Below are 25,802 nucleotides of genomic sequence, written 5' to 3' on the forward strand. Positions count from 1 at the left end.
GCTTTTTGTCTGTTACTTTTTAAAATCATTGATACCTCACGGCATGAGAAAATTATCACTGTAATATAAAATACAGTTTTGAATTAATGAGATAAAAGGATGACAAGAATAAAAATACACCCAAGAGCAGTCAAAACTACTTTCAAACAACTTTTGCTAGTCTCAATTATGTCCACAATTTGAGTGGAGCAACAGTATAGCATCTAACTACAGTATGATTTTTTACAGTTAAGTATCAGTCTATGTGCTATGCCTTTAAATTGATCCACTTCATCATTCAATACACAACTTCAATTTACTCCAGAAGGTGAAAAACGGTCAAGGCTGAAACATAAAAGAAATACATGGCAAGCCTTCTGGTTTTAACTTCACTTAAGAGCTTATATGTACATAAGATGTAATTCATGCTTGTAAAAATATACATGTAAAATTTAGGAAATAATTACAAAACAAAAAATAAGTGAAAAAAAATAAGAGTGAAAGAAACAAATCAATTACACTGCAATAAAAAATTTTAAAAAGAAGAGTGAAAGAAACAGAGATCCAAAAGAATGATTTTCAATGGACATTATTTCAAGTCTTCAACATCATCTTCAACCGCTTTTAAGCTTAACACATCACTCAATACAGAAATCACAAGTTTTTTATATTATTTTTCAGGTTTCACTCAATTAATAAACAAAAGATGTACATAGTAATAAGTAGATGACAAACATAAATGAACAAATTCATAAAAAGTCTGCAAAAGTATTTTTAAAAGTTCAATGATCATTAAGAGGATATCACCTCTAAATGATCAGTTTAGCAAACATTAATAATACTCCTACCCCTGAGGAGAGCTTACAATATTATAACAACAAAAAAAAACACCGTAATTTTTTGGTGAGGACCATTCTGTATTAACCATGAAAAGCTTTAAAAATATGTTGACATCTGACTTGGCAATTTCACCTACAGAAACTTTTCACTAGAAAATATGTGTGACAAACTTAGAGATATTCATGAGAAACCTGTTTATAACTGCAAAGACTAAGACACAAGCTATTAAATAAATTATGAACATAAAAAGCTTACTATATTTGACATAAGCGAATACGCTAAATGATGAAATGTCAAATGCTTCCCCTCCACCCCAGGTCAAGAACAAGACAACAGAAGGCGCTTTCACTGCTGAGTGCCTGGGGTTCAATCCCTGGTTAGGGAACCAAGATCTTGCAAGCTGCGAGGCATGGTCAACAAAAAAAAGAACAAGACAAGACTTTATACTCCGATCACTTCTATTCAACGTTACATAAGAAATAAAAGGGGATCTGCCAGGCCAAACTATTTCCATAATAAAACTAAGATTATGTGCCTTTTTCATCGTGTTGGCATCTGCACTAATGGGGCAGAAGCAATGATGTTAGGTAAAACTGCTGGCAGTGGAACCAAACTGTACTAGTAAAATTTTCTTCACTACCAGGCACTTGCACAAAAGAAAGAAAAGTAGCACCTGTACTTCCTATTGTTCTTCCAACAACAACTGGTCAACACAATTCTGATGCTATAACTACCTGGAGTCAGCACCAGCCCCCATTTTGAAGGCAGAGTCCACAAGACTGCCCTCACTTTACATGCCACCTAGACTTCTGGCCAACTGGCTGTAAATGTGGGAGGTTCCTAAGGCCCCTTCAGATTTGATAATTTGCTAGAATGATTCAGAGAACTCAAGAAAGCTCTATACTTATGATCAATTTTATTTAAAGGATACAAATCAGGACCAGCCAAATGAAGAAACATACGGGGTGAGGAAGGGTCCCAATGCCAGAGCTTCTGCGCCCTCTCTCTGAGGAAGCGGGTAGCGTCACCCACCCGGCACAGATGAGTTTTTACTGGGTTTCATCGTGTGGGTGTGACTGGTGGGATTATTCGCTGCGTGTGACTGGACTCAATCTCCAGCCTCTCTCTCCTCCATGAAGGCTGGGCTGGCTCAAAGGCCCAACACTCAAATCACACGGTTGGTCTTTCTGGTGACCCTCAGCCTTAATCATTAGTTATTAGGAATCTGGTAAATTTCAAGGATTTATTCTCTCTCCCAAGAACCAGGGACAAAGGCCAGTGAAATTATTTATTATCCAACAGAAGTCCTTAGTGAAAAGGTAAAAATTAGTATTAATTTTACTAAATTTCAGCCTCTGACTACATCTTAATACTCTGTATGATGAACAGGGAAGCATCCAGAAGCCACTTCTGTTTCATACCAAAGAACAATGAGAAAGAGTGGAAAAGCACTTGTAAAATTGTTGCACTGCAAGCTGAACTAGCCTTAAAGGAATGACAAAACGAACTGGTTATTGACATTTTCTTAAAATAAGCCTTTCACTTCAAAAAAATAACAGTATTTGTTGCCAGTGAGAAAATTTGAGCTTTCGAGTGAAAATCAGAGTCTTTGAAAACCTGCATCCACCACTGCTAGCGTGACAGCTTTCTAAGGTGTCAACATTTAGAAGACCTAGGTAACTCAGTGAATCAACACTTTCCAAATAATTAAAGCACAATGTTACCAAATCATACAAAGGTAAAATTCATTCAAAGATAAATGAATTTTAATGTAATAAAGCATGAAAAGTTCATTATATAGTTTCAGATTCCACACTGTAAGAACTTTTAAGAAACTACCACTTATCAAGTTTTGGTGCTGTGTCAAAAGGAAAAGGAAAAAACTATCCATAATTAACTAAAAAGGCTACTAAAATATTGTTCCATTCTACAGCCACGTATGTATGTGAGGCCAGATTTTCTTCTTATACTTCAAACAAAAGAAGATATTGCAACACATTCAATGTAGAACTAAATTTGAGGAGCTAGATATACCTTGCTGTTTTCTATCAAGCCAGACTTCCAAAAAATTTGTGGGGCTTTCCTGGTGGCGCAGTGGTTGAGAATCTGCCTGCTAATGCAGGGGACACGGGTTCAAGCCCTGGTCTGGGAAGATCTCACATGCCGCGGAGCAACTAGGCCAGTGAGCCACAACTACTGAGCCTGCACATCTGGAGCCTGTGCTCTGCAACAAGAGAGGCCATGATAGTGAGAGGCCCGCGCACCGCGATGAAGAGTGGCCCCCGCTCAATGCAACTAGAGAAAGCCCTCGCACAGAAACAAAGACCCAACACAGCCAAAAATAAATAAAATTTTAAAAATAAAATGCTTTATAAAAAAATTAAAAAAAAATTTCTGTAACTGTAACACATCACTTTTCACTAAATTTCTTTAGTGAAAGTAGTTATCTTTCATTAAAAATATGTCACATAATAATTTTGTTAAATGAATAAATACCTTTTAAATTTATGTTTTAATTTCTAATATGATAACAGATAAAAAACAAAACAAAAAACTTTGGGATCCTCAATCACTTCCAAGAGTGAAACTGAGACCAAAAAGTTTGAGAACTGTCCTATAGAAATTAATAAACAATACAAACGAAGACATTTAGTGTGTAGAGTTTCAATAGTAAAAAATGAAAAGCCATACAAATGCTTAAAAAGTAGAGGAATAAATATCTCAGACAAAGGAATATTTTATAGCCACTGAAACCTCTACTTTTAAAATGACATAACAGGGGCTTCCCTGGTGGCGCAGTGGTTGAGAGTCCGCCTGCCGATGCAGGGGACGCGGGTTCGTGCCCCGGTCCGGGAAGATCCCACATGCCGCGGAGCGGCTGGGCCCGTGAGCCATGGCTGCTGAGCCTGCGTGTCCAGAGCCTGTGCTCCGCAACGGGAGAGGCCACAACAGTGAGAGGCCCGCATACCGCAAATAAATAAATAAAATAAAATTTAGATTAAATAAATCAAGAGAACACAAAACTAAATACAATATGCTCTAAATTCTATTTTTAGAACCACAGAGGCACAAGACTGAAAGCAAACAAAACAACATTTTAAGTTGTCAGTCACTTCTACTTAGTAAGGTAGGTGACAGATACTATTTTCTTATTTCTAACTATGATTTCCTTCAAACGTTCTGTAATATTCTCATAACCAGAGAAAAAGATTAATTAAAAAAAATTTTTTAAGAAAAAAAATACTAGCATTCCATTAAAACAACCAGTGATTCGGTTCTTAGTTCTAATTACTTTCCAGTCCTTTCCTAAAATTCTAAGTTGGTCAATAGCTAAAAGCACTAAAATGACCCAAAACAAACAAACACAAACAAAAAACAAACAAAAACCTGAAAAAACAAACAGCACACCAGGTCATGAAAAATCCACAAAAAAGATTTGCTAAATTTTAAATAACTTTCATTATATTTTACCAGAACACAACTGGCCTCATAAGAGTCTTTAAAATACAGATATCTGATTTGGGACTTTCCTGGCGGTCCACTGGTTAAGACTCAATGCTTCCACTGCAGGGGTTCAATCCCTGGTCAGGGAACTAAGATCCTGTATGCCACGTGGTGCCGCCAAAAAATAGGGGAAAAAAACAAGTCTCTGATTTAAAGGTAAGAAAGTTTTCTAAATTTAAAATGAAGCAACTAATAAAATGCTGATTTAAAACCAAAAATCAGAGACAAGCAGTCTAAAAGTAAACACTTGAAAAGCAAAAATTGAAAGGTCAGATTATGTAATTACAAATTAAATAAAATTTAATTGTTATGTAATATTACTTTAATCCTTTAGTTCACTATCCATCTTTTTATTCTATGACTTTTACATTAAAATAAAGATGCTAGTAAACAAAGATGGAGGTAGTAGTTATGGGAGTTTTCAATTAAAACACTTCACATATAAATCACATTGGGTAAAATAGAGTAGACTGCACAGTTTTATTTAGCAAAAAATTCTATTTTAATATGAAAGTTGACAAAAAATATTTCACATATAGAATAAAATAGATATAGGTACTAAAAGTAACAGCCAAAAGTTTATTTACTTAGGGTGGAAAGAAAATATTTAGTATCACTTACTGCTTACCAGGATTGTGATGAGCTGTAAATCCTCCGTTCTGAAAAACGTCTCCTGCCACATTCATTCTACCAGGATTAAAAGGTCCTACTGCAGTCTTGGTCTGTGAAGTTAAAGACGGGGTGTATGTTTGCATATTAACACCAAAGTTACTCGACTGCAGTCCGTTAGCGACATCTCCCAAGCTGGTATTCTATAGTGATGTTATATTTGTAATCATTAAGTTCATATCTCGCCCATCATTCAGAGCTTAATACCTCTTTCTAAGGTTGTAACATTAGTAATATGAATTTCAGAGTCGATTCTGTAGTGATAACACCATTACCCATTCCAGCATTTACCTTACTTCTTGAAAGACTGGAAGTGGAGAAATCCAAATCTTTGGTTCTGTTTTTACTTCCAGGAAGTGCCCATTCAATAAAACTAGAAGAAATTGTCTTTTCCTTTCCATTTGTTTCCATGTCCTCTTCATCATCAATGACAATTGTCTCACTTATACTTCCCTTCTGAGAAGCCAAACCTCTTGAGGAAGGAAGAATTATGGAATAATTTCCTTGTAGCTTTTCATTTCTTGATGCAGCAAATATAAAATTTCTCTGATCAGCTATTATTGGAGCAGAACTTGAAGGAGGTTGTATAGATTCAATAAATACAACATCATCATCATCATCCTCTGCTGACGAGTTTCTAGATCTATTAACTAAAGGACTAGCTGGGTCACCAAATGCCATGTCCATGAAACTAGTTGCCATGGCTTTACTCCCTAATAAAACAGGAGTCTGTTCAGTCAAGTCTAATCCTCCCGCTGAACATTTATCTATGCCAAAGAACCTATAACAGAGAGAGAAGAGAAAAAAAAGTTCTAGTGTACTATGATCATTGCATTTTATTGCAATTAAATAGCACAAGTGAAATTTTAAATTATTTTATGTGATTTTATCTAAGTCCTTCCTTGAAACAGAAAGTTGTTCAAAATAATTCCATCAATTACCAATAACTCAGGGTCCAAAAACAATCATTATACTAAATATACTTTTATCTACTAAAATGACTATGATATTGTCCAAACTCTATTTCCCTAGGGTCTTCTGTCATTGTTTTTCAAATTCTCTGCTTCCAACATTAAACCTTTCTGAATCTTTTTTTTTTTTTTTGTCCTTGTTGAGGAATCACCAGACACTATGCTATAGGTTTTTTATACAAAATTCTGAAAAACCCATGATGTAGATATAATTCAATTCATTTTACAGATTAGGAAACGAATCTGGGTAAGGCCAAATAGGACTCAAACTCAGGGCTCTAACTCTAGGCTCCAAATTCTTAGCCACTTTGTTTTATTCAGCAAACACCTCTGTGTACCTACTATGCACTAGAGAATGACAAACGAAAGGATCCAGCAGAGACATAGTTGGAAGAATCTGGAGAAGTGACCGACCAATGAAGCACAGCTCTGAAAGCAGATGAGAGAAGAGGAAGAGGAGGATGCGTGCACAGCTGGTAGTGAAACTGATCATGAACAAAAGTCACCTTTATCTCAAAAGCGAGAGGGGAAAAGGTAAGTGTATGGCTGTCCCTTGGTGTCCACGGAGGGACTGGTCCCAGGATATCCATGGATGCTCAAGTCCCACAGTTAGCCCTCCGAATCCAAGGTTCCATATCCGCAGATTCAACCAACCCTGGATCGTGCAGTACTATAGTATTTACTGAAAAAGATCTATGTGTAAGTGGATCCGTGCAGTCCAAACCCATGCTGTTCAAGGTTTTGTCCAGTTGTAATTAGAACGTATGTAAGTATGTAGAAATAATAGATGCAAAGCTGAGGTAAGTTTATACATCCTGGCTTCAATTTTCTTAGAAGCTCAAGACAGTGAAGGAGGTAGGATCTGTATGGGTGTTGAATAATAAAGAAAAGTCACTCATACAGCAGTCATCATTCAATTTTAAACATCTCATATTGAAATATACTAAGTAACATTCTATTCTAAAATTTTCCCAACTAATTTTAAGTGATAGTACTTACAGTCATACATTCTGTAATGTTTATTCTTAATAGGCGCTATGCCGTTAAATATAGCAATTCAGTAAATGCTTATAAAGGTGAGGCAGGAACTATTCTTTTTCCCATTTTACCCATCAGGAAACTAAGACTCAGAAGATAAGAAGATAAGTAATCCACCTGGCCCGCCCAAGTCTCCACTGCTGGAAAGGGTAGAGTTAGGACTCAAATCCAAGAAATCTGACTCTATAATCTATTTCACAGCCACTACATTATGTGCAATTACTGTATACAATTTTTTAAAAAATTACTTGTTTTATTAAGATGAGTGAATTCATTAAAACAAAATCAACATTCAAATAACTCTAGTTCAAAGATAAGTAACAAATCTAAGGAACCAGTTTAAAAGGGTTATAAAGGAAATACAAAAATTAGGATCATGGTTAACACTCATCCAGTAAGCTTATTATGTGGTTGATTTTCAGAGAAAAGAGGCAATAATTCAGCCTAAACTGAATTATGAAATGTAAGAGCTGTTATATACGAATTCTCTCTGTCCTTTCTGTATTTGAATAAACCTAGAACAAAAAAGAACAATTTCTGGAAAAGAGCTATAGCTGACTCCACAGTACCCTCTGGTGGCTGTTAGGCCCTATTTTAATCTTCCCAAAGGAAATAACAGAAAGAGCAATCTTTATGCTCAGCTCATTGTAGTCATCTATTTCTGATAAAAGATTTAAGTATTCACCTATTTTCAAATTCCAGATTGTAAAAAAATTAAAACCTAACCCTAACCACTATCAGAAGTCATTGTGTATATAATTTAACCATCAAACACTTTCTTAATTCCATAAACATAAGACTACAAAAAAGTTTTAACCATTTCTATAACATTATATAAAAAGAGAAAAAGTTATAGTTTAGCTAAGACACTGAGCCAATTACCTCACTTCATTGAGTTTTACTTTTCTTTTTTTTTTAAGATGTTAGGGGGTAGGAGTTTTTTAATTAATTAATTTATTTTTGCTGTGTTGGGTCTACGTTTCTGTGCGTGGGCTTTCTCTAGTTGTGGCAAGCAGGGGCCACTCTTCGTCGCGGTGCGCGGGCCTCTCACTATCGCAGCCTCTCTTGTTGCGGAGCACAGGCTCCAGACGCGCAGGCTCAGTAGTTGTGGCTCACGGGCCTAGTTGCTCCGCGGCATGTGGGATCTTCCCAGACCAGGGCTCGAACCCGTGTCCCCTGCATTAGCAGGCAGATTCTCAACCACTGCGCCACCAGGGAAGCCCGAGTTTTACTTTTCTAAACTATAAACTGCAAATGGGGATAAAAAGGACTCTGAGGTTTTAATTGTGATAAGTGAACTTGCAAGTCCCTAGTCTCTCTGCCTGGACATATTACAGAGTGCAAAAAATGTTAAATCCCTCTCCACTGAGAGGGTATTCAGACAAATACTTTGCCTACACCTTAGGATTTCAACAAATGTCTAGTTAATCTTAAATATTTACCTACTCTTCCTGGGGTATCTTATTCATCTACAACTATTTAATGTTTAATCGATCTTCATTTTGATGCAATGAAAATTAATATAAAATCAAAGGAAAATCCACACAGAGAAGTGCAGAATCTAATGGGCGTTCCCTGGTGGCCTAGTGGTTAGGATTCCAGGCTTTCATTGCTGTGGCCCACGGTTCAATCCCTGGTCGGGAAACTGAGATCTCACAAGCCTCCCAGTGCAGCCAAAAAAAAAGTTGTCCTAAGAACAGGAAGTTAGGCTGAAACCCCAGCAAGACTCTTAAATGCAAACTATCTCTAGGTTATGGGTAACAACCCTGCAAAGTTAAGAAAGTATTTAATTAGGGGTAAAAACAAGAGTTAACAGTAAAACAAAGACACAAATAAGGGTAGTTTGCCCTATTGTGTTTACTTTTAGTAACATCTCATAGCAGTTTTTATTTCCTAAAGGTTGCTACAGTTATCTTTTTTTTCAAAAATTACGGTAAAATATATACAACATAAAATGCCATTTTAATCATTTTTAAGAGTGCAGTTCAGTGTTAGTTTTTTAAATATGGTTTTTTTTTTTTTGCGGTACGCGGGCCTCTCACTGTTGTGGCCTCTCCCGTTGCAGAGCACAGGCTCCGGACGCGCAGGCCCGGCGGCCATGGCTCACGGGCCCAGCCGCTCCGCGGCATGTGGGATCTTCCCGGACCGAGGCACAAACCCGTGTCCCCTGCATTGGCAGGCAGACTCTCAACCACTGCGCCACCAGGGAAGCCCCTTAAATATGGTTGTTTAAAGTTGTAAAAATTTCTGCTGAATTCTTAAGATATAACTGAGTATCATGAATTTTCCTGAGATCACCTTCTATTAAAAAAAAAACCAATTGAATAATTTAGTAGCCATTCAATATTCAATTATGTTTGTGTACAATTAAGTAAAACTTACATATTAAAATAAATCAGTTAAAAAAACAGCTGCTTAAATAGAAACGGTGAGATATTAATATGACAAGATTAGTATGTGATGAGAACGGTAAACTAACCTGCTCATGAGTCTTCAAATGTTAAAATCACCAAGAAAGTATTTTCAATTATTTAATTATTGCTTCAAAGGTTTATTTTTTGGCCACCTATAAGCACACCTATATTTTTGCGGCTCTATAAAAGATAAAGGATGCATGCTACAGCAACCTGTTGAACACTAATGAGTTTCATGACATGTTCTACAGCACCTCTGGACTTAATATTGTCACAGAACAGATCTTTCTTAATATTAAAATATTTATATATTTACCTAAAAATAATATCAATTCCAAAGCCAGCTTCATGATAGTGAGTATATACTACAAGCATTCCCATTTAAAATCAGAAACAAAATAAAAATGTATGATGATTCTGGAGGTTTTACTCACAAATGTAATGAAACAGGAAAAAAGAAAAATCAAATGAACAGTTATGACAAACAGCAAGAGAATTACTTAAGTGTCTAAATACAAAACTACTATCTAGAAATCAATAGCCTAGTAGGGATTAAGACTGTAGACTGATCACACACAACTAACTTCAATCCCTTCTAAAACCTCCATAACAACAGTAAAGTTCCTACTGACAAGGAAAAGAAAAACAAAAAGAAGAAACAAAAGGAACAAAATTTGATAAGCTAAAGAGCAGGTGGATAAGCAGTTAACCAACTCTGCTGAGATAGCCAAACTCTAAAATAGTGATGGAAAAGGCTGAGAAATATCCTGACTTATGCTCAGAATCTTCACGAGACTCAAAGCCTATAGCTCCAGATATCACGGGACTAAGGAGCAGGTGGCTAAAACAGGAGGATGTGAAATCCCAAATCTCTTCCCTCCCTCTATTTTGGTGATGACAGGTCCTTCCCCACCCTGGCCCAAGTTCTAGACTTTTATTCTTTGGAGAGAATAGAACATAAGGTCTTTGTCTCAGGTTCACCAGACACTGGTGAATGCTTCAATAGCATGCATATGAAATGCCCCCTCTCTCACTTGATTTCCAGAGAGCTGGCATCCAGACTTCTATCTTGCAAGCAGCAGACTATTATTCCCTGGAAAACTTCTTTCTCAGAAACACTCCTTTCTGTGGAATTAGGAACACGAAAAAAGGAAAGACCTAAAAATAACGACTTTAAAGATTCTCCATCAACTGGCCAAAAAAGAACCATCCTACAGTGAAGCTCCAAGCTGAAAGTTCCATTCACTCTTCCAATCTATTCTCCATTTCCCAATTCTTAATCATGAGTAGACCTGTCAAGAACTATGAACTATCTGGAAAAAGCTTCTAATAAGAAAATTAGTTGTTAAAAGAGAGAAAAAAAAAAAACACAAAGGAAAGAAGAAAAGGCAGGAAAAAGAAAACGTAAAATGAAAACCCACAAACTGTTAGTACTCTAGACAGACACATGACAAGCAAAGACCATATAAAACTAATATTTCTAGTATAAAAAAGAGCTTTTGGAAATGAAAAGCTTAGCAGAAATGGAAAACTCAGTAAGATAAAGCGGAAGAAATATCAGGAAACAAAACAAAGATAAGAATTGCAGCCACCATTAACTGTGTGTGTGTGTGTGTGTGTGTGTGTATGTGTGTGTGTCCCACATAACTTATGGGCTAGGCGGCGATTTACAATCTTCATAGCAATCGGGAAGACAGACACAATTTACTCACTTATAAAATGTGCATAATAAAAATGTATTTAATTGAATAAGATGTGCATCTATAAAGATGCATTTATTGACTCTTACTTAGTTTGCACTTGCCAAAGTAGTAAGAGAGCAGAGATGTGAACCCCAATTTGGCTGGCACTAATCCTAGTCCTTTGCACACTGCGCTCAACTACGCTAGGAATACACTGCTGAGAAAGTGGCTTTTCTAAGTGGTAATACCTGAGTCAGTGACTTGATCTCCCGCCAGTCTTTAAGTCCCCGCTAGTTCCCTTTCCCTATGAAGGTCCCTCATAGCTCTAGCATCCTACCCACATCCCTTCATCTCACAAAACTATCAAGTAACGTGAAATATCAGCACTTCAGATACCCGATGAACATTACCCAGTTGAAACAATATCCATTCCTAAAAGCTGTCTAACTAATGAAGTGTGCTGCGACGCCTAACAGCCTATGTGCAAAGCCAAGTTTGTCAAGGATTTACAAGGGCAGAGGGAAGGCAGGAACACTACTATGAGAGATGCACTAATCACAGGTTTCTTTTTGATGACCAGTGGAAAACTGATCCAAAAGGACAAAATAGGCAGGACCTAAGACTATACAGAATCCCAGATAATACATGGAGAATCAGATTTAGAAAAAAACCACATCATTTTCAGACTCTTAATAAAATTATTGATTCAGGCGAGGATTGGTGTTAAAGCCATTAACTGAACAGCTGACAGAGCAATGGGCATTTTATTGCACCAAAGTGAACAGCACATAGGTTACTTCTTAGTAACAAGGAAACAACCCATTAACTTCATAATGGAGGCTGTCACTACCAATTCCGTGGTCAGTCTCAGAATCACGGCTAGGGTGAGAACTAGATTATCTCCTCTTTTTTTTTTTAAAGATTATCTCCTGACTTGACCCTGGCTAGAGAGCTGCCAGGGTGCGTAAACACAAATAAATCTTCCTCAAAGAGACGACAAACTCACACAGAAGTATCGCCTCCGTCGACCTAACAACAGTACATTCAGTAATTTTTCTTAATCCAGAAATGAAGAAAAAAATTATTTCTATCCATAAGAAGGCCAAAAAAAACCCCAAAGCTAACCAGAAAGCATTAAAAACGGAGCTACCTTTAACTCTTGTTTTAGAACCCTAGAGAATACAAGCGGTGTAAAATGTCAGCGCCCGCTCCCAGTGCGTTCCCAGGGTTCAGCCTGGCCTGGCTCTGGCGACAGGGCCCGCCCCAGAAACCCGCTGAAGGTAAGAGAAAGAAAGGCAAGCGCCACAGAGGCGCACCCTGGCGCGGCGCTCACGGTACTGGACAGAAACGCGGGGACAACTACTCACAGTGGCGGCGCGGTCCTCCTCAGCTTCAGACAAACGTCCACCAGACTGGCCTGAAGGCGATTCCTGGTCCTAGAACGAAGAATGACAAATGATTTAGTGCTAGCCAACCTGGACGCAGCACCGGCTCGTAACCACCAGCGAGACGGAGCAAAGGGACAAGAGGTCAAGGCGTCTCCGCGCTCTCCCCCCCTCCCCCAACGCAATGCCGCCGAGACGCCAGGTACAAACAGCAAGGCCCCGCCACGACCACAAGAGACTACACGGTCCCTATGAACAACAGGAGGGAGGTGGAGGGCGAGCGCAATCTGGACGCCAGCGGGGAATCCTAGCCCCCGATGCTGCCCACCCCCCGCCGTCCCCGTCGCGCCCGGACCCACTCGCGGGCAACTCGCGTCGCCGCGGGGCGGAAACCCCCGCACTGGCCCGGAGCCCGAGACCTGCCCGCTCCGCGTCCGCCATTAGAAACTCGCCCAGATAAACTGTGACGAGAAGACGCGGCGCGCCGCGGCCCCGGCGGCAGAGGAGGGGACCGGCGCGGGGGTTCCGCGCCCTCGCCGCCAAACTTGGGGACCTCGCGCCGTCGCCGCCGCCAGGACGGTGCGAGCGCTGCCCCGAGCACCCACGGAGGCGCCCCTCCCCCCCGCCGCCGGCCCCCGCCCCGGGCGGCCCCGAGCGACCCCACCCGCCGGCGGCCGCCTCACCCGGCCCTCGCGGCCGCGCCAGCACCCCCGCAGCCCGCGGGCCGCCCGCCAAGGCGCCTGGGACATCAGCGGAGCCGCCGGCAGCCCGAGACGCCGACGCGCTAGCGGCGACGGCGGCCGCGCCGCGGGGCGCCTGTCCCGCGTCAGTGGGAGGCTCCGGGGGCCGCCCTCACCCATCTCCGCCTCCCGGCGCCTCCGCCTCCGCCTCCGGAGGCTGCGCCGCTCCCGGCCAACCCCACTGTCGGCGGTTCTGGGCTGGAGCCTAGGCGGAGACAAGCCTCACCCGGTTCTGGCTGCGGCTTCGCGGAACGAACCTCCCCGCCCCCAGACCCCGCGCCTTGGGCAACAAGGGCAACTCCGCTCCGTCCAGTCCCGGCTTTAGCGCTGGTGAGGAGGCGGACGCTGCGACTGCAGCGTCGCGGCGCGGCCCGGAAGGCCCCGCCCCCCACGCCCTCATTGGGGGCAGGGGAGGGCGGGCCGGGCGGCTCGGGCCCGCCCATTGGCTGCGCCCACCTGCCTCCAGGACCCCCCCTCGAGGGGGTGGTCCGACGCCCCGTCCATCAGGCGCAGGCCACACCCCCGCACCTCTATTCCACCCCCACCTCCTCCTTCCCGGCTCCACCCCGGCCCGACCCGTGAGAGTCGGGTCGCAGACGCGCGTGCCCGCTGCACCTGCCTCGGCTTGGCCCCAGGTGGCCCGAGGGCCTGAGCCGGGCCGCATGCCCCCGCAGCGTCTGCCCCCGCAGCGTCTGCGAGGGACACCGCCCGAGGATCGCCGCGGCCTCGATGTCCCCCACCCCCTCCCTGTCCAGTGTCTGGGAGCCCCGTGAGGGCCGAGCGGGCAGGGGCTGCGGTGACGCGGGCGGGAGCCGGGGGCCGAGAGGCCGGCGGCGGGGGTGCCCGCGCGCTCCGAAGGCTGGAAGCGCTCTCCCTCGCCTCAGCCTGGTGGGGAGGCGTCCCTCGCCCCCTTCATGGCTGCGGGAGGAGACGACGTCCTCCATCTTGTCGGGGCCGCGGGCGGAACTCGGGGCAACTCCGACTCGTCCCGGCCCGGGCTGGGTCCCGCCGCCCGGACGCGAGGACAGCGCCCTCTGCCGGCTCCACACCTGGCCCCGGCCGGCGCGACGGGGCCCGGCCCGGATGCCGCTCCCGCCTCCGCCAGCCAAGATGGAGGCGGCTGCGGGTCCACGAGCGGGGCGCCCGCCTGTCGGAAGGGCTGGGCCGGCCCCCGAGCCTCTGCCCTCGTCGGCCCCCAGGCGGACGAGGCCCCGGGCCGGCTCCGCGGCGGGAGGGAGCGCAGGTGCGGACCGGGCTGGGCCGGGTCGGGCGAGCTCCGACCAAGGAGCCACCTGGGCGGCGGGTCTCTGCTTTTGTTCGTCGTCTACCACCTATGTCCCGGGCGCACATCACGGGCTGTGCGGGTCCTGAGGTGTCACGTAGGAGGTGAGCGGGGAGGCGGCCCTGGCGGCAGGAGGTGGGACTGCAGCCGACACTGTTGGTTTTAATAGAAGTTGGTGAAACACCGTATGACCATGATTTCTGGAAATACGGCTAACATGATTTTCCTTCTTTTTTAAAAACAGATTGAGCCCCCTTTGATTATTTCTTCTGGAGACTGGTAAAGGCACGGGTTTACTGAGTGACAGACACAGATCAACGAAGACAAAAGCACTGTTAATGGATTGATGAGAGTCCCGTGTAATCTAAGTCCTGTGGTACTTACTGTACCGTCAAGACCATCTTGATTCAGAAAATGCAGAAACACCCTTCATGATAAAACCACTCAACTAACTAGGAAGAGAAGGAAACTACCACCACAGAATAAAAGTCATGTATGAAAAACCTCAGCTAACATCATTCTCAATGGTAAAGGACTGAAAGCTTTTCCTCTAGGAACGGGAACAAGGCAAGCATGCCACTTTCACCACTACTATTAAACATAGTACTGGAAGTTCTAACCAGAGCAATTAGGTAAGAAAAAGAAAGGAAAGATATCCAAATTGAAAAGGAAGAAGTAAAATGATCTCTCTTTGCAGATCATATAATCTTACATACACAAAACCCTAAAGACTCCAGAAAAAAAGCTTTTAGAACTAACAAATGGGGACTTGCCTGGTGGTCCAGTGGTAAAGGATCCACCTTACAATGCACGGATCGCGGGTTCCATCCCTGGTCAGGGAACTAAGATCCCACATACCGAGGGGCAACTACGCCTGCATGCCACAACTACTGAGCTTGTGCACCTCAACTAGAAAGCCTGTGTGCCACAAACTACATGTGCCTTGGAGCCTGCAGGCCACAACTAGAGAGAAGCCCCGCGCCCCACAATGAAGAGCCTGCATGCGGCAACAAAAGATGCTGCATGCCTCAACAAAGATCCCACGTGCCGCAACTAAGACCCAATGCAGCCAAAAATAAATTAAATAATTTTTTAAAAAACTAATAAATGAATTCAGCAGAGTAACAGAGTACGAACTCAAACCCCAAAAATCAGTTGCATTTCTGTACACTAACAGTGAACAACCTGTAAAGGATATTAAGAAAACAATTCCAGGGAATTCCCTGGCAGTCCAGTGGTTAGAACTTGACGCTTTCACTGTGGTCGCCTGCGTTCAATCCTGGGTCGGGGAACTAAGATCCCGCAAGTGGCACGGTGCAGCCAAAACAACAACAACAAAAAAATAATTCCATTTACAGTAGAATCAAAAAGAATAAAATACCTAACGAACATAATCAAGTAGATGAAAGACTCATACAATGAAAACTACAAAACATTGCTGAAGTAAATTTAAAAAGACATAAATAAATAGACATCCTATGGTCACGGATTGGAAGACTTAATATTGTTAAGATGTCAGTGTTACCCAAAGCAATCTGTAGATTTAATGCAATCTTTATCAAAATCTCAGTGACATTTTTACAGAAATAGGAAAATCCATTCTGAAATTCATATGGAGTCTCAAGGGACTCCAAAGTGTCAAAACAATCTTGGAAAAGAAGAAAGCTGGATGACTGACACTTCCTGACTTCAAAACTTACTATAAAAGTTCAGTAACCAGACTTCCCTGGTGGCGCAGTGGTTAAGAACCCACCTGCTAATGCAGGGGACACGGGTTCGAGCCCTGGTCCGGGAAGATCCCACATGCCACGGAGCAACTAAGCCCGTGCGCCACAACTACTGAGCCTGTGCTCTAGAGCCCGAGAGCCACAACTACTGAGACCCGCATGCCTAGAGCCTGTGCTCTGCAGCAAGAGAAACCACCGCAATGAGAAGCCCGTGCACCGCAATGAAGAGTAACCCCCGCTCTCTGCAACTAGAGAAAGCCTGCGTGCAGCAATGAAAGATATTGCATGCCTCAACGAAGATCCCACATGCTGCAACTAAGACCCGACGCAGCCAAAAATAAATAAAAAAATTTTTAGAAATGACACAAATGAACCTATCTATGAAGGAGAAATAGAATCACAGACATAGAGAACAGACTGGTGGTTGCCAAGGGGGAGGGGGTTGAGGGAGGGATAGAGTGGGAGGTTGGTGTTAACAGATGTAAGCTTTTATATATAGAATGGATAAACAAAAAGGTCCTACTGTATAGCACAGAGAACTATATTCAATATCCTGTGATAAACCATAATGGAAAAGAATATTTAAAAAAACATATATATGTATAACTGAATCACCTTACTGTACAGAGTAATTAACAAAACATTGTAAATCAACATACTTCAATTAAAAAAACAAACAGAAAACAGTGTGACACTGGCACAAAGTTAGACATATAGAACAATGCAACAGAATCCAGAATCCAGAAATAAACTCAGTCATACATTGTCAATGATTTTTGACAAGGGTGCCAAGACCATTCAATGACAAAAGAAGAGTGTTTACAATAAATGGTGCTGGGAAAACCAGATATTCACATGCAGAAAAATGAAGCTAGACCATTACCCAACAACACATAGAAAATTAGCTCAAAATGGATCAAAACCTAAATGTAAGAGCTAAAACTCTTAGAAAACAACATTGTGTAAAAGCTTCACAATATTGATTTGGCAATCATTTCTTGGATATGACACCAAAAACACAGGTAACAAAAGATAAAGCAAACTGGACTTCATGAAAATTAAATTTGGGGGGCATCAAAAGACACTATCAACAGAGTAAAAAGGCAACTCACAGAAAGAGAGAAAATATTTGCAAATCATGTATCTGTGAGGGATTAATATCCAGAATATATAGAGAACTCCTGAAACTCAGTAGCAAAAAACAGCCCAATTATAAACTGGCAAAGGACATAAATAGACATTTCTCCAAAGAAGATATACAAGTTGCCAATAGCACATGACAGGATGCTCAATATCAGTAATCACTAGAGCACAGTAAATCAAAACTACAAGGAAGAATGTCAGGGTTCAATTTCTGATTCCACATCTAAGGCACTTGGAAGTTGCCACTTTGTCCTAAAAACAAATGAAAAGCTAAATAGACCGAAAAATCGACAACTCTACCAGGATCCATAAGTGAGTTGAGGACACAAGGCAAACCACATCCCTCAGGACTGGAGGAACAGACCGTCCAACACAGGGAGCCCTGGTTGGCCGGAGCAAGACCGGGAGTGGAACTGCCCATGGGAACCAGTGCTATGGTCGGAAAACCTGAAGAGTGGCTGGAGGCTCAGTGTGGATAATTTTTTTTTAATATTTATTTATTTTTATTTTTGGCTGCGTGGACTCTCTAGTTGTGGCGCGCGGGCTTAGTTGCCTGGCAACATGTGGGATCTTAGTTCCCCGAAAGAACCTGTGTCCCCTGTGTTGGAAGGCAGCTTCTTAACCACTGGACCACCAGGGAAGTCCCTCAGTGTGGATAATTTTGAGAGTTAAAAAGCTGAAGAGGACCCAGTCGGGGAAGGGGGTGGGCACAGTTCTGTGAGTTTTACATCCAGGAGCTTGACCAGGTTCTTACAGTAAATATCAGGAAAAATCCCTTCTTGCTTCCTGTAGTGGGCAGGGAAAGGGAACTGTTTTGAAGCCAGAGCACACCGTTCTTTTTAACAACCTGCCCTCAGGAGAAACTATGTAACCAGAGCCTAACCTGACCTGGGGGAAGGGAAACACCCAGCTTCAGCCCCCTCTGGCCTCTCACCTGAGAGAAGGCAAATATCCAACTCCAGCCCACCCTGACCATCCTCTCCCGGGAAATGTGAAGAAATAAAACAACAGAAAACGCTTGTGAAGTTCACAGTCCCCAGTTCACAGGCTCCTTAAGACCAAGACCCAGTCATAGGGCTTTGGATGGCTTCCCCTCTCTCCCCACCTCATTACAAAGGGCCTAATCACAGCAGTTCCTTTCACCCAGCATATTATGTCTGGCAATCGAGACATATAAGGCATACCAAAAGGCAAAAGACAGGGGTAAGGACTTCCCTGATGGTCCAGTGGTTAAGACTCCGTGCTTCCAGACGTAGAGAATGAACTTGGGAAGGGTAAGCTAGGACGAAGCAAGAGAGGGGCATAGACATATATACACTATCAAATGTAAAATAGCTAGTGGGAAGAAGCCGCATAGCACAGGAAGATCAGCTCTGTGCTTTGTGACCACATAGAGGGGTGGGATAGGGAGGGTGGGAGGGAGACGCAAGAGGGAGGAGATATGAGGATATATGTGTGTGTATAGCTGATTCACTGTGTTATAAAGCAGAAACTAGCACACCATTGTAAAGCAATTATACTCCAATAAAGATGTGAAAAAAAAAAAAAGACTCCATGCTCCCAGTGGGGGCCGGGTTCAATCCCTAGTCAGGGGACTAGAACACACATGCCACAACTAAGATCCCGAGGGCCGCAACTAAGACCAGGCGCAGCCAAATAAATAAATATTGGGAAAAAAAAAAAGGGGTAAAGAAGGGCATTAATAAGTCGATTTTCCAAGAAGACTTACAGCTCTTAACGTGTACATTCTTCCCAAGCTCATATGGGTAGATCACTTTCTGGGTCATTGAACACACCTTAAATTTAAAAGAATAGAAATTCTACAGTGTCTGATCTTAGACCACAGTGTAATTAACCTAGAATTAAATAACAGAAAGATAACTGGAAAAATCCCCAAACAAACGGGGACTAAACAACACACTTTTAGATAACATGAGTCAAAGAAGAAATCCCAAAAGAAACTAAAGTATTTTGAACTAAATGAAAATGGAAATACAACTTACCAAAATTTGTGGGATACAGTGAACGTAGTACTTAGAGTGAAATTTATAGCACTGAACGCATATGCTGGAAAAGAAGAAAGATCTACAATTAGTCAAAGAAGTTTCCATCTAAGGAAACTAGAAAAAGAAAAGCACATTAAATAAAAAGTAAGCAGAAAACAAGAAATAAGAATTAGAGCAGAAACCAATTAAATTTGGGCATAACCTACTTGAAATAGACCAATTCCTTGAAAGACACAACCTGCCAAAACTCACACATGGAGAGACAGACAACCTGAATACTGTGTAATTAAAAAAAAAAAAAACTTGAATAAAAAGTTTTTAAAAAGTACACATGAGCCAACTTCAAATGGGTCTCACTAACTGTAGTAGACTGAATAATGTCTCCCAAAGATACCAGTTTCTAATCCCTGCAGTCTGTAACTGTTTCTTTATACGGCAAAGGTTTGCAAAAGTAATTGAATTAAGGGTCTTGAGTTAGGCAGATTATCGGAGAATCAGTGAGGGCCCTAAGTGCAGTCACATATATCCTTATACGAGGGTCCGTGTAAGATCTGACACACAGAGAGAAGAAAGCAACGTGACCATGGAGGTAAACGTTGGAATGCGGTGGCTCCAAGTGAAGGTGCGCGGTGCCCGCCAGAAGCTGGAAGTGGTAAGGAATGGGTTTGGGCCTGAACCTGCAGAGGGAACGCAGCCCCGCCAACACCTCGCGTTTGGCCCGGTAAACTGATTTTGGACTTCTGTTATCCAAAACTATGAAATTATATATTTTTTAATTAAAAAGAACGCAATGATTATTCCCCCGTGTCTTTGGGTTGGAAACCCAGGTAGGACTTAGCTGAGTCCTCTGCTTCGGGGTCTCACGAGGCTACAGTTAGGGATCGGGGGCCGGGGAGGCTACATTCTCACCTGTAGGCGTGACTGGGGAAGACCCCACTTCCAAGGTCATTCAGGCATTTACAGCATTCATTTTCCGAAGGCTGTCTGACTGAGGGCCCCAGCTTTTTGCTGGCTGTCAGCTAGAAGCTGTCTGGAAATCCTGGAGGTGGCCCACGAGTGGTGGCCATGTAGGTTCCCCCCAAATAAGCGCTCATTTCACTGAGCAAGCAAAGAGAATATCTCTGCAGTCTGCTAAGAGGGGTCCTTATATAATTATAATTAAGAGGGTAATATCCATCACCTCTGCCATGTGCCGCTGGTGAGGCTCGAGTCACACTAAAATCGTTTTCCACTAAAAAGCCCAGGCTCTGGGCTTCCCTGGTGGTGCAATGGTTGAGAGTCCGCCTGCCAATGCAGGGGACGTGGGTTCGTGCCCCGGTCCGGGAAGATCCCACATGCCGCGGAGCGGCTGGGCCCGTGAGCCGTGGCTGCTGAGCCTGCGCGTCCGGAGCCGCTGAGCCTGAGCGTCTGGAGCTCCGCAGCGGGAGAGGTCACAACAGTGAGAGGCCTGCATACCGCAAAAAAAACACCACACACACTAAAAACCCCCCAAAAAACCCTCAGGCTCCCTGGAGAAATGACTGCATCAGGTGTGGGGCAGGAAATGTATCAGATGATCCTGGAACATCTTGTCATAACAGAGAGCAAGGAAACATGAAGGTTGACTCAGATCATAGCGAAAGGGCTTAGGAGCAAAGCTGAAATGACCAGGCTGACACATTATGACCATCAATAAATGATAACTACAGAGGATTAAAACCATCATGTATGTTTTAATCCCTGAGTTAATCACATCCTAATAAAATAATCCCTTAGAAGGATAATTGTAAAATAATTCATCATCTTGAAAACTGGTAACTAAAGAGAAATAATTGATTTTTTTTCTGTAGAAACTATCTCAGAATTAGGAAATTACTAATACAAAGATTCTCTCTATAAATATTCCAACTAATAAAGTATTATAAAAATTTATAAGCTGTAACAGGTGTGTAGTGAACGGAGGTCTGGCCTTTACCCTCAGCTCTTGGGAGTTGATCTCTTGGTCTACGAAGTAAGGGGAGTCTTTGTCTGCCTGGAGCTTTGGCCACCAGACAGTCTGAGAGTGTGATTTAGGATGGGGGCTTTGGCTGTGCCACATCCGTTCCAAGCTCAGGAGGAAGTGGAGACAGAGGATCAGCCCAGCCACCAGAAAGGGCTGGAGACTAGAAGTTAATTCTGCCCACAGGGGCAGAGTGTGATTGATGGCTAATAAAAACAGACACCAGGAGTGTGGTGAGATGCCTGGTTGGGTATCACACCCGGGGGCGGGGAGGCAATGCCCCCATGTTCCCACACGGGGAGAACAACCGGAGATCTGCCTTTGGACCCCCGTACTTCGCCCTGGGTGGATTTCACCTGTCTCCTTTCTCTGTAACACACCGTGACTATAATAACTTCCTGTGAGTCAGTCACGAGCCACCACACCTGAGGGGGTCTGGGAAGCACGGGAAGTGAGGACGGTCTGAAGAGCTCCTGGCCCTCGAGGTGTGACTCACTCCTAGAACAGGAGGCTGGGTGACAGCAACTGGCTGGCGAGGAGGGACGAGACCAGAGTGACAGCGTGAGGAGCGGCTGCCACCTTCAAGGCTAAGCAGAGCCCCCAGGAAGACCCCTCACCAGCAGGGTCTGTAGGGTCTGGTGTGACCATAACTCTCAGAGTGTTGGAGAATGCTCGTTAGGGCGGCACCAGCAGAACTTTCTGGAAATCTACTCACCCCCGGGCTGCAGGCGGCCTCGCGTACAGCGCGGGGCCTGGAGGTCAAACATCCAGCCGGTGCGAGTTCTTTCCTTTCTGCAGTGCGCTCTCCCGCGCCCCCTGCCGACCGCCTCGGCGTCGTGCCGGCTGGAGGAGAAAAAACACCAAAGGACCCCAACCCATTTCACCTGGGAGGCAAAAGGGTAAATTTGGAGATGAGAGGCCATCAGTCCTAACCAACCTGGGTGACGTCATCCTGGCCCGCCCGCTGTCACTGCTGTCACCGCTGCCTGGTGGCCTCCTCAGCCACGGAGGCTGACCGCCAGGCCATGGCCTACACCTCTTGCCACAGGGGTTGCCTTAATTTAACTCTCCTCCAATTAGACATGCTTCTTATCACACTTTTAATTCATGCAGTGCATGATTATTTATATTTTCCAGCATATATACACATATGCTTTCTTTCTTTTTTCTTCTCATTTTTTTTTTCTTTTATGCACATGTTCTTTCTCTACCATGCTTCCTGAATGCCACTTTTTGGTTCTTGTTTAATATTCCTGCTTGTTGAAATATCGCATGTATTCGTTCTTTCAGTGAGGGGCAATGGGGAAACCGCACAGCCTCTGTCATGGGAAGTGTGTGTTTGCTCTCACTCTTTTTTTTTTAATTTTTTAAAAACATTTATTTATTTTTGGCTGTGTTGGGTCTTCGTTTCTGTGCGAGGGCTTTCTCTAGTTGCGGCGAGCGGGGGCCATTCTTCATCGCAGTGCGCGGACCTCTCACTATCGCGGCCTCTCGTTGCGGAGCACAGGCTCCAGACGCGCAGGCTCAGTAGTTGTGGCTCACGGGCCTAGTTGCTCCGCGGCATGTGAGATCTTCCCAGACCAGGGCTCGAACCCGTGTCCCCTGCATTGGCAGGCAGATTCTCAACCACTGCGCCACCAGGGAAGCCCCTGCTCTCACTCTTGAGGCGTCATTTAAGTAGATATAGAGGTCTAAGTCGACCATTATCTTTCCTCAGCACATTAAAAATACTATTGCATCATATTCAGATATGTATTGTACCTAATGAGAAGTTTATAATTATTATAATTTGACTTTTTTGTATAAACACTTTAATTTCTCTTTTGGAAATTTTTGTGTCTTAGATATTCTGTCACTTTACTATGATTTTTGCTGTGAGGACTTCTTTTAATTATCTTGTGCAGAACTAAGTATGCTTTTTCATTCTGGAAATTCATATCTTTCTTTAATACTGGAAAATTCTCAACTATTTAAAAAAATATTGCCTCACCCTTCTTATCCCTAATTTTTCCTTTTGGATCTCTTAACAGACACATAAAAACTTTCTTAAGGGGCTTCCCTGGTGGCGCAGTGGTTGGGAGTCCGCCTGCCAAGGCCGGGGACACGGGTTCGTGCGAAGGTCCCACGTGCCGCGGAGCGGCTGGGCCCGTGAGCCACGGCCGCTGAGCCTGCACGTCCGGAGCCTGTGCTCCGCAACGGGAGAGGCCACAACAGCGGGAGGCACGCGTACCGCAAAAAAAACAACTTTCTTAAAAAAATTTTTTATGTGGTAAAATACACATGACATAAAATTTAGCTTTTTATTTTTTTGGCCTCGCCCTCAGCAGTGAAAGTGTGGAGTCCTAACCACTTGACAGCCAGGGAATTCCCATAATTTACCATTTTTAAGTGTACAGTTCAATGGTATTAAGTACATTTATATTGTTATGAAACCACCACCATCCAGCCCCGTATTTCACCTTGTAAAACTAAAACTCTGCCCCCCATTAAATACCATCTGTCCATTCTCCCCTCCCCCAGCTCCTGGTAACCACCATTTACTTTCTGTCTTTATGATTTTTGACATATAAGTGGAATTATACAGTATTTGACTTTTTGTAACTGGCTTACTTCACCTAGCATAATGTCCTCAAGGTACATCCATGCCTTGTTTTTTGCTTTTTCTTGCTAATTTCTCTGGCAATTTGGGAAAAGAATAGTTTCTTCAACAAGTGATTCTTGGACTACTGGATGTCTATATGGGAAACAATGAAATGTGTACATTTTTACAAGTGGTTTATATACAAAAATTAACTCAGAAAACACATTAACTCAAAATGGATTAATGACCTAAATAAAAGAGCTAAAACTATAAAACTTTCAGTAGAAAACGTAGGGTAAATCTTCATGACCTTGGTAGATCTTCATGACCAAAACCTGAGCAATGAAAGATTAAATAACTTGAACCTCATCAAAATTAAAAAAAACTTGGGCTTCCCTGGTGGCGCAGTGGTTGAAAGTCCGCCTGCCAATGCAGGGGACACAGGTTCGTGCCCCGGTCCGGAAAGATCCCACATGCCGTGGAGCAGCTGGGCCCGTGAGCCATGGCCGCTGAGCCTGCGCGTCCGGAGACTGTGCTCTGCAAAGGGAGAGGCCACAGCAGTGAGAGGCCCGCGTACCACACACACACAAAAAATTTTAAAAACTTGTGTATCAAAGGCAATTGTCAAGAAAGTGAAAAGACAACCTATAGAATGCAAGAAAATATTTGCAAATCATATATCTAATAAGGTCTAGTATCCAGAAAATATGACGAACTCTTACAATTCAACAACTAATAGGCCCTCATATCTATCAAAGGTGACCAATTTTTTTACAAGAAATATCATAAAGGGCTCATGGTTTTAAACATATCTGATGTGTTTCAGTCTATGGAAATTATTTTATTTACTGCTCAGATTGCCTTATCTTTGTCAAGTGGGAGCCTCTTCAACTTAGCTTTCAAGTACTTTAAACATAACACGACTATGGTCCTCACTACCTCGGGTGACAAGACACTCCAGGCTCACGGTGTACATTTCCCACCCAAGACCTGGAATCAGTCATCCAGTCCTTGCGCTTCAATAGACAAAGCTGGGAAATCTGTCTCCATCTATACTCCCTCCCCTGCAAAGAGGAAACACTTCTTGAGTTCATACCAATACTGTCAATTCAAATTTAGGACTAAAGGTGTTCACTTAACCTATTCTATTGTGGATCTGTGCCTTCTTTTTTCACACTGAAAATATTCATTCTCAAGGACATTAGGAGTGATATAATTAGAAACTCCTCTTATGCTGTAGCCCATAATATGCATAAAACAGACTTAGAATAACAATAACAACACTAACACCAACATAATTACTGACAGTAGTTTTCAAAAACGTGTTTGGGGTTTCCCTGGTGCGCAGTGGTTAAGAATCTGCCTGCCAATGCAGGGGACACGGGTTCAAGCCCTGGTCCGGGAAGATCCCACATGCCACGGAGCAACTAAGCCCGTGCACCACAACTACTGAGCCTGAGATCTAGAGCCTGCGAGCCACAGCTACTGAGCCCACATGCCACAACTACTGAAGCTCGCGTGCCTGGAGACCGTGCTCTGCAACAAGAGAAGCCACCACAATGAGAAGCCCGTGCACCGCTACGAAGAGTAGCCCCCACTCGCCGCAACTAGAGAAAGCCCGCGCACAGCAACGAAGACCCAATGCAGCCAAAAATAAATAAATGAATAATAAAAAAAAAAAAACAGAATGTCTGGTGACAATCAGTTTTCTTTCATTACTTGTACTTTGGAACCCAGAGACTATTTCCTTTTTCATTTCTTTTTTAAAAAGTCTAACAATTTAAAAAATATGTTTCCATGTATGTCATTCAGGGTCAGTTTTCCCAGATGCAGAGTGTTGTCCTTTCAATTTTTAAATTTTGG

The 25,802-nt window shown here is 43.3% G+C and overlaps 1 protein-coding gene across 5 annotated transcripts in view; it reads right to left on the minus strand.

Annotated features, from left to right (window-relative positions):
• ZMYM5 (zinc finger MYM-type containing 5) overlaps window positions 1-13,582 on the minus strand; it is a 33,054-nt gene extending 19,472 nt beyond the window's left edge. For 2 of the 5 annotated variants that reach the window (XM_079903358.1, XM_079903355.1), the window contains exons 1-4: window positions 13,449-13,582; window positions 12,465-12,533; window positions 5,284-5,773; window positions 4,952-5,045 (exon numbers count right to left, since the gene is read on the minus strand). In XM_079903358.1, the coding sequence (XP_079759484.1) occupies window positions 4,952-5,045; window positions 5,284-5,694 (505 nt within the window). In that variant the 5' untranslated portion in view covers window positions 5,695-5,773; window positions 12,465-12,533; window positions 13,449-13,582. Of the gene's footprint in view, window positions 1-4,951; window positions 5,046-5,283; window positions 5,774-12,464; window positions 12,534-13,165; window positions 13,300-13,338 lie in introns of those variants that run through there. The other 3 variants (XM_079903357.1, XM_079903356.1, XM_079903359.1) reach the window with 3 other exon arrangements.
• Between the last annotated feature and the right edge of the window lie 12,220 nt (window positions 13,583-25,802).

The sequence above is a fragment of the Stenella coeruleoalba genome, assembly GCF_951394435.1.
Source record: "Stenella coeruleoalba genome assembly, chromosome: 18".
NCBI lineage: Eukaryota > Metazoa > Chordata > Mammalia > Artiodactyla > Delphinidae > Stenella > Stenella coeruleoalba.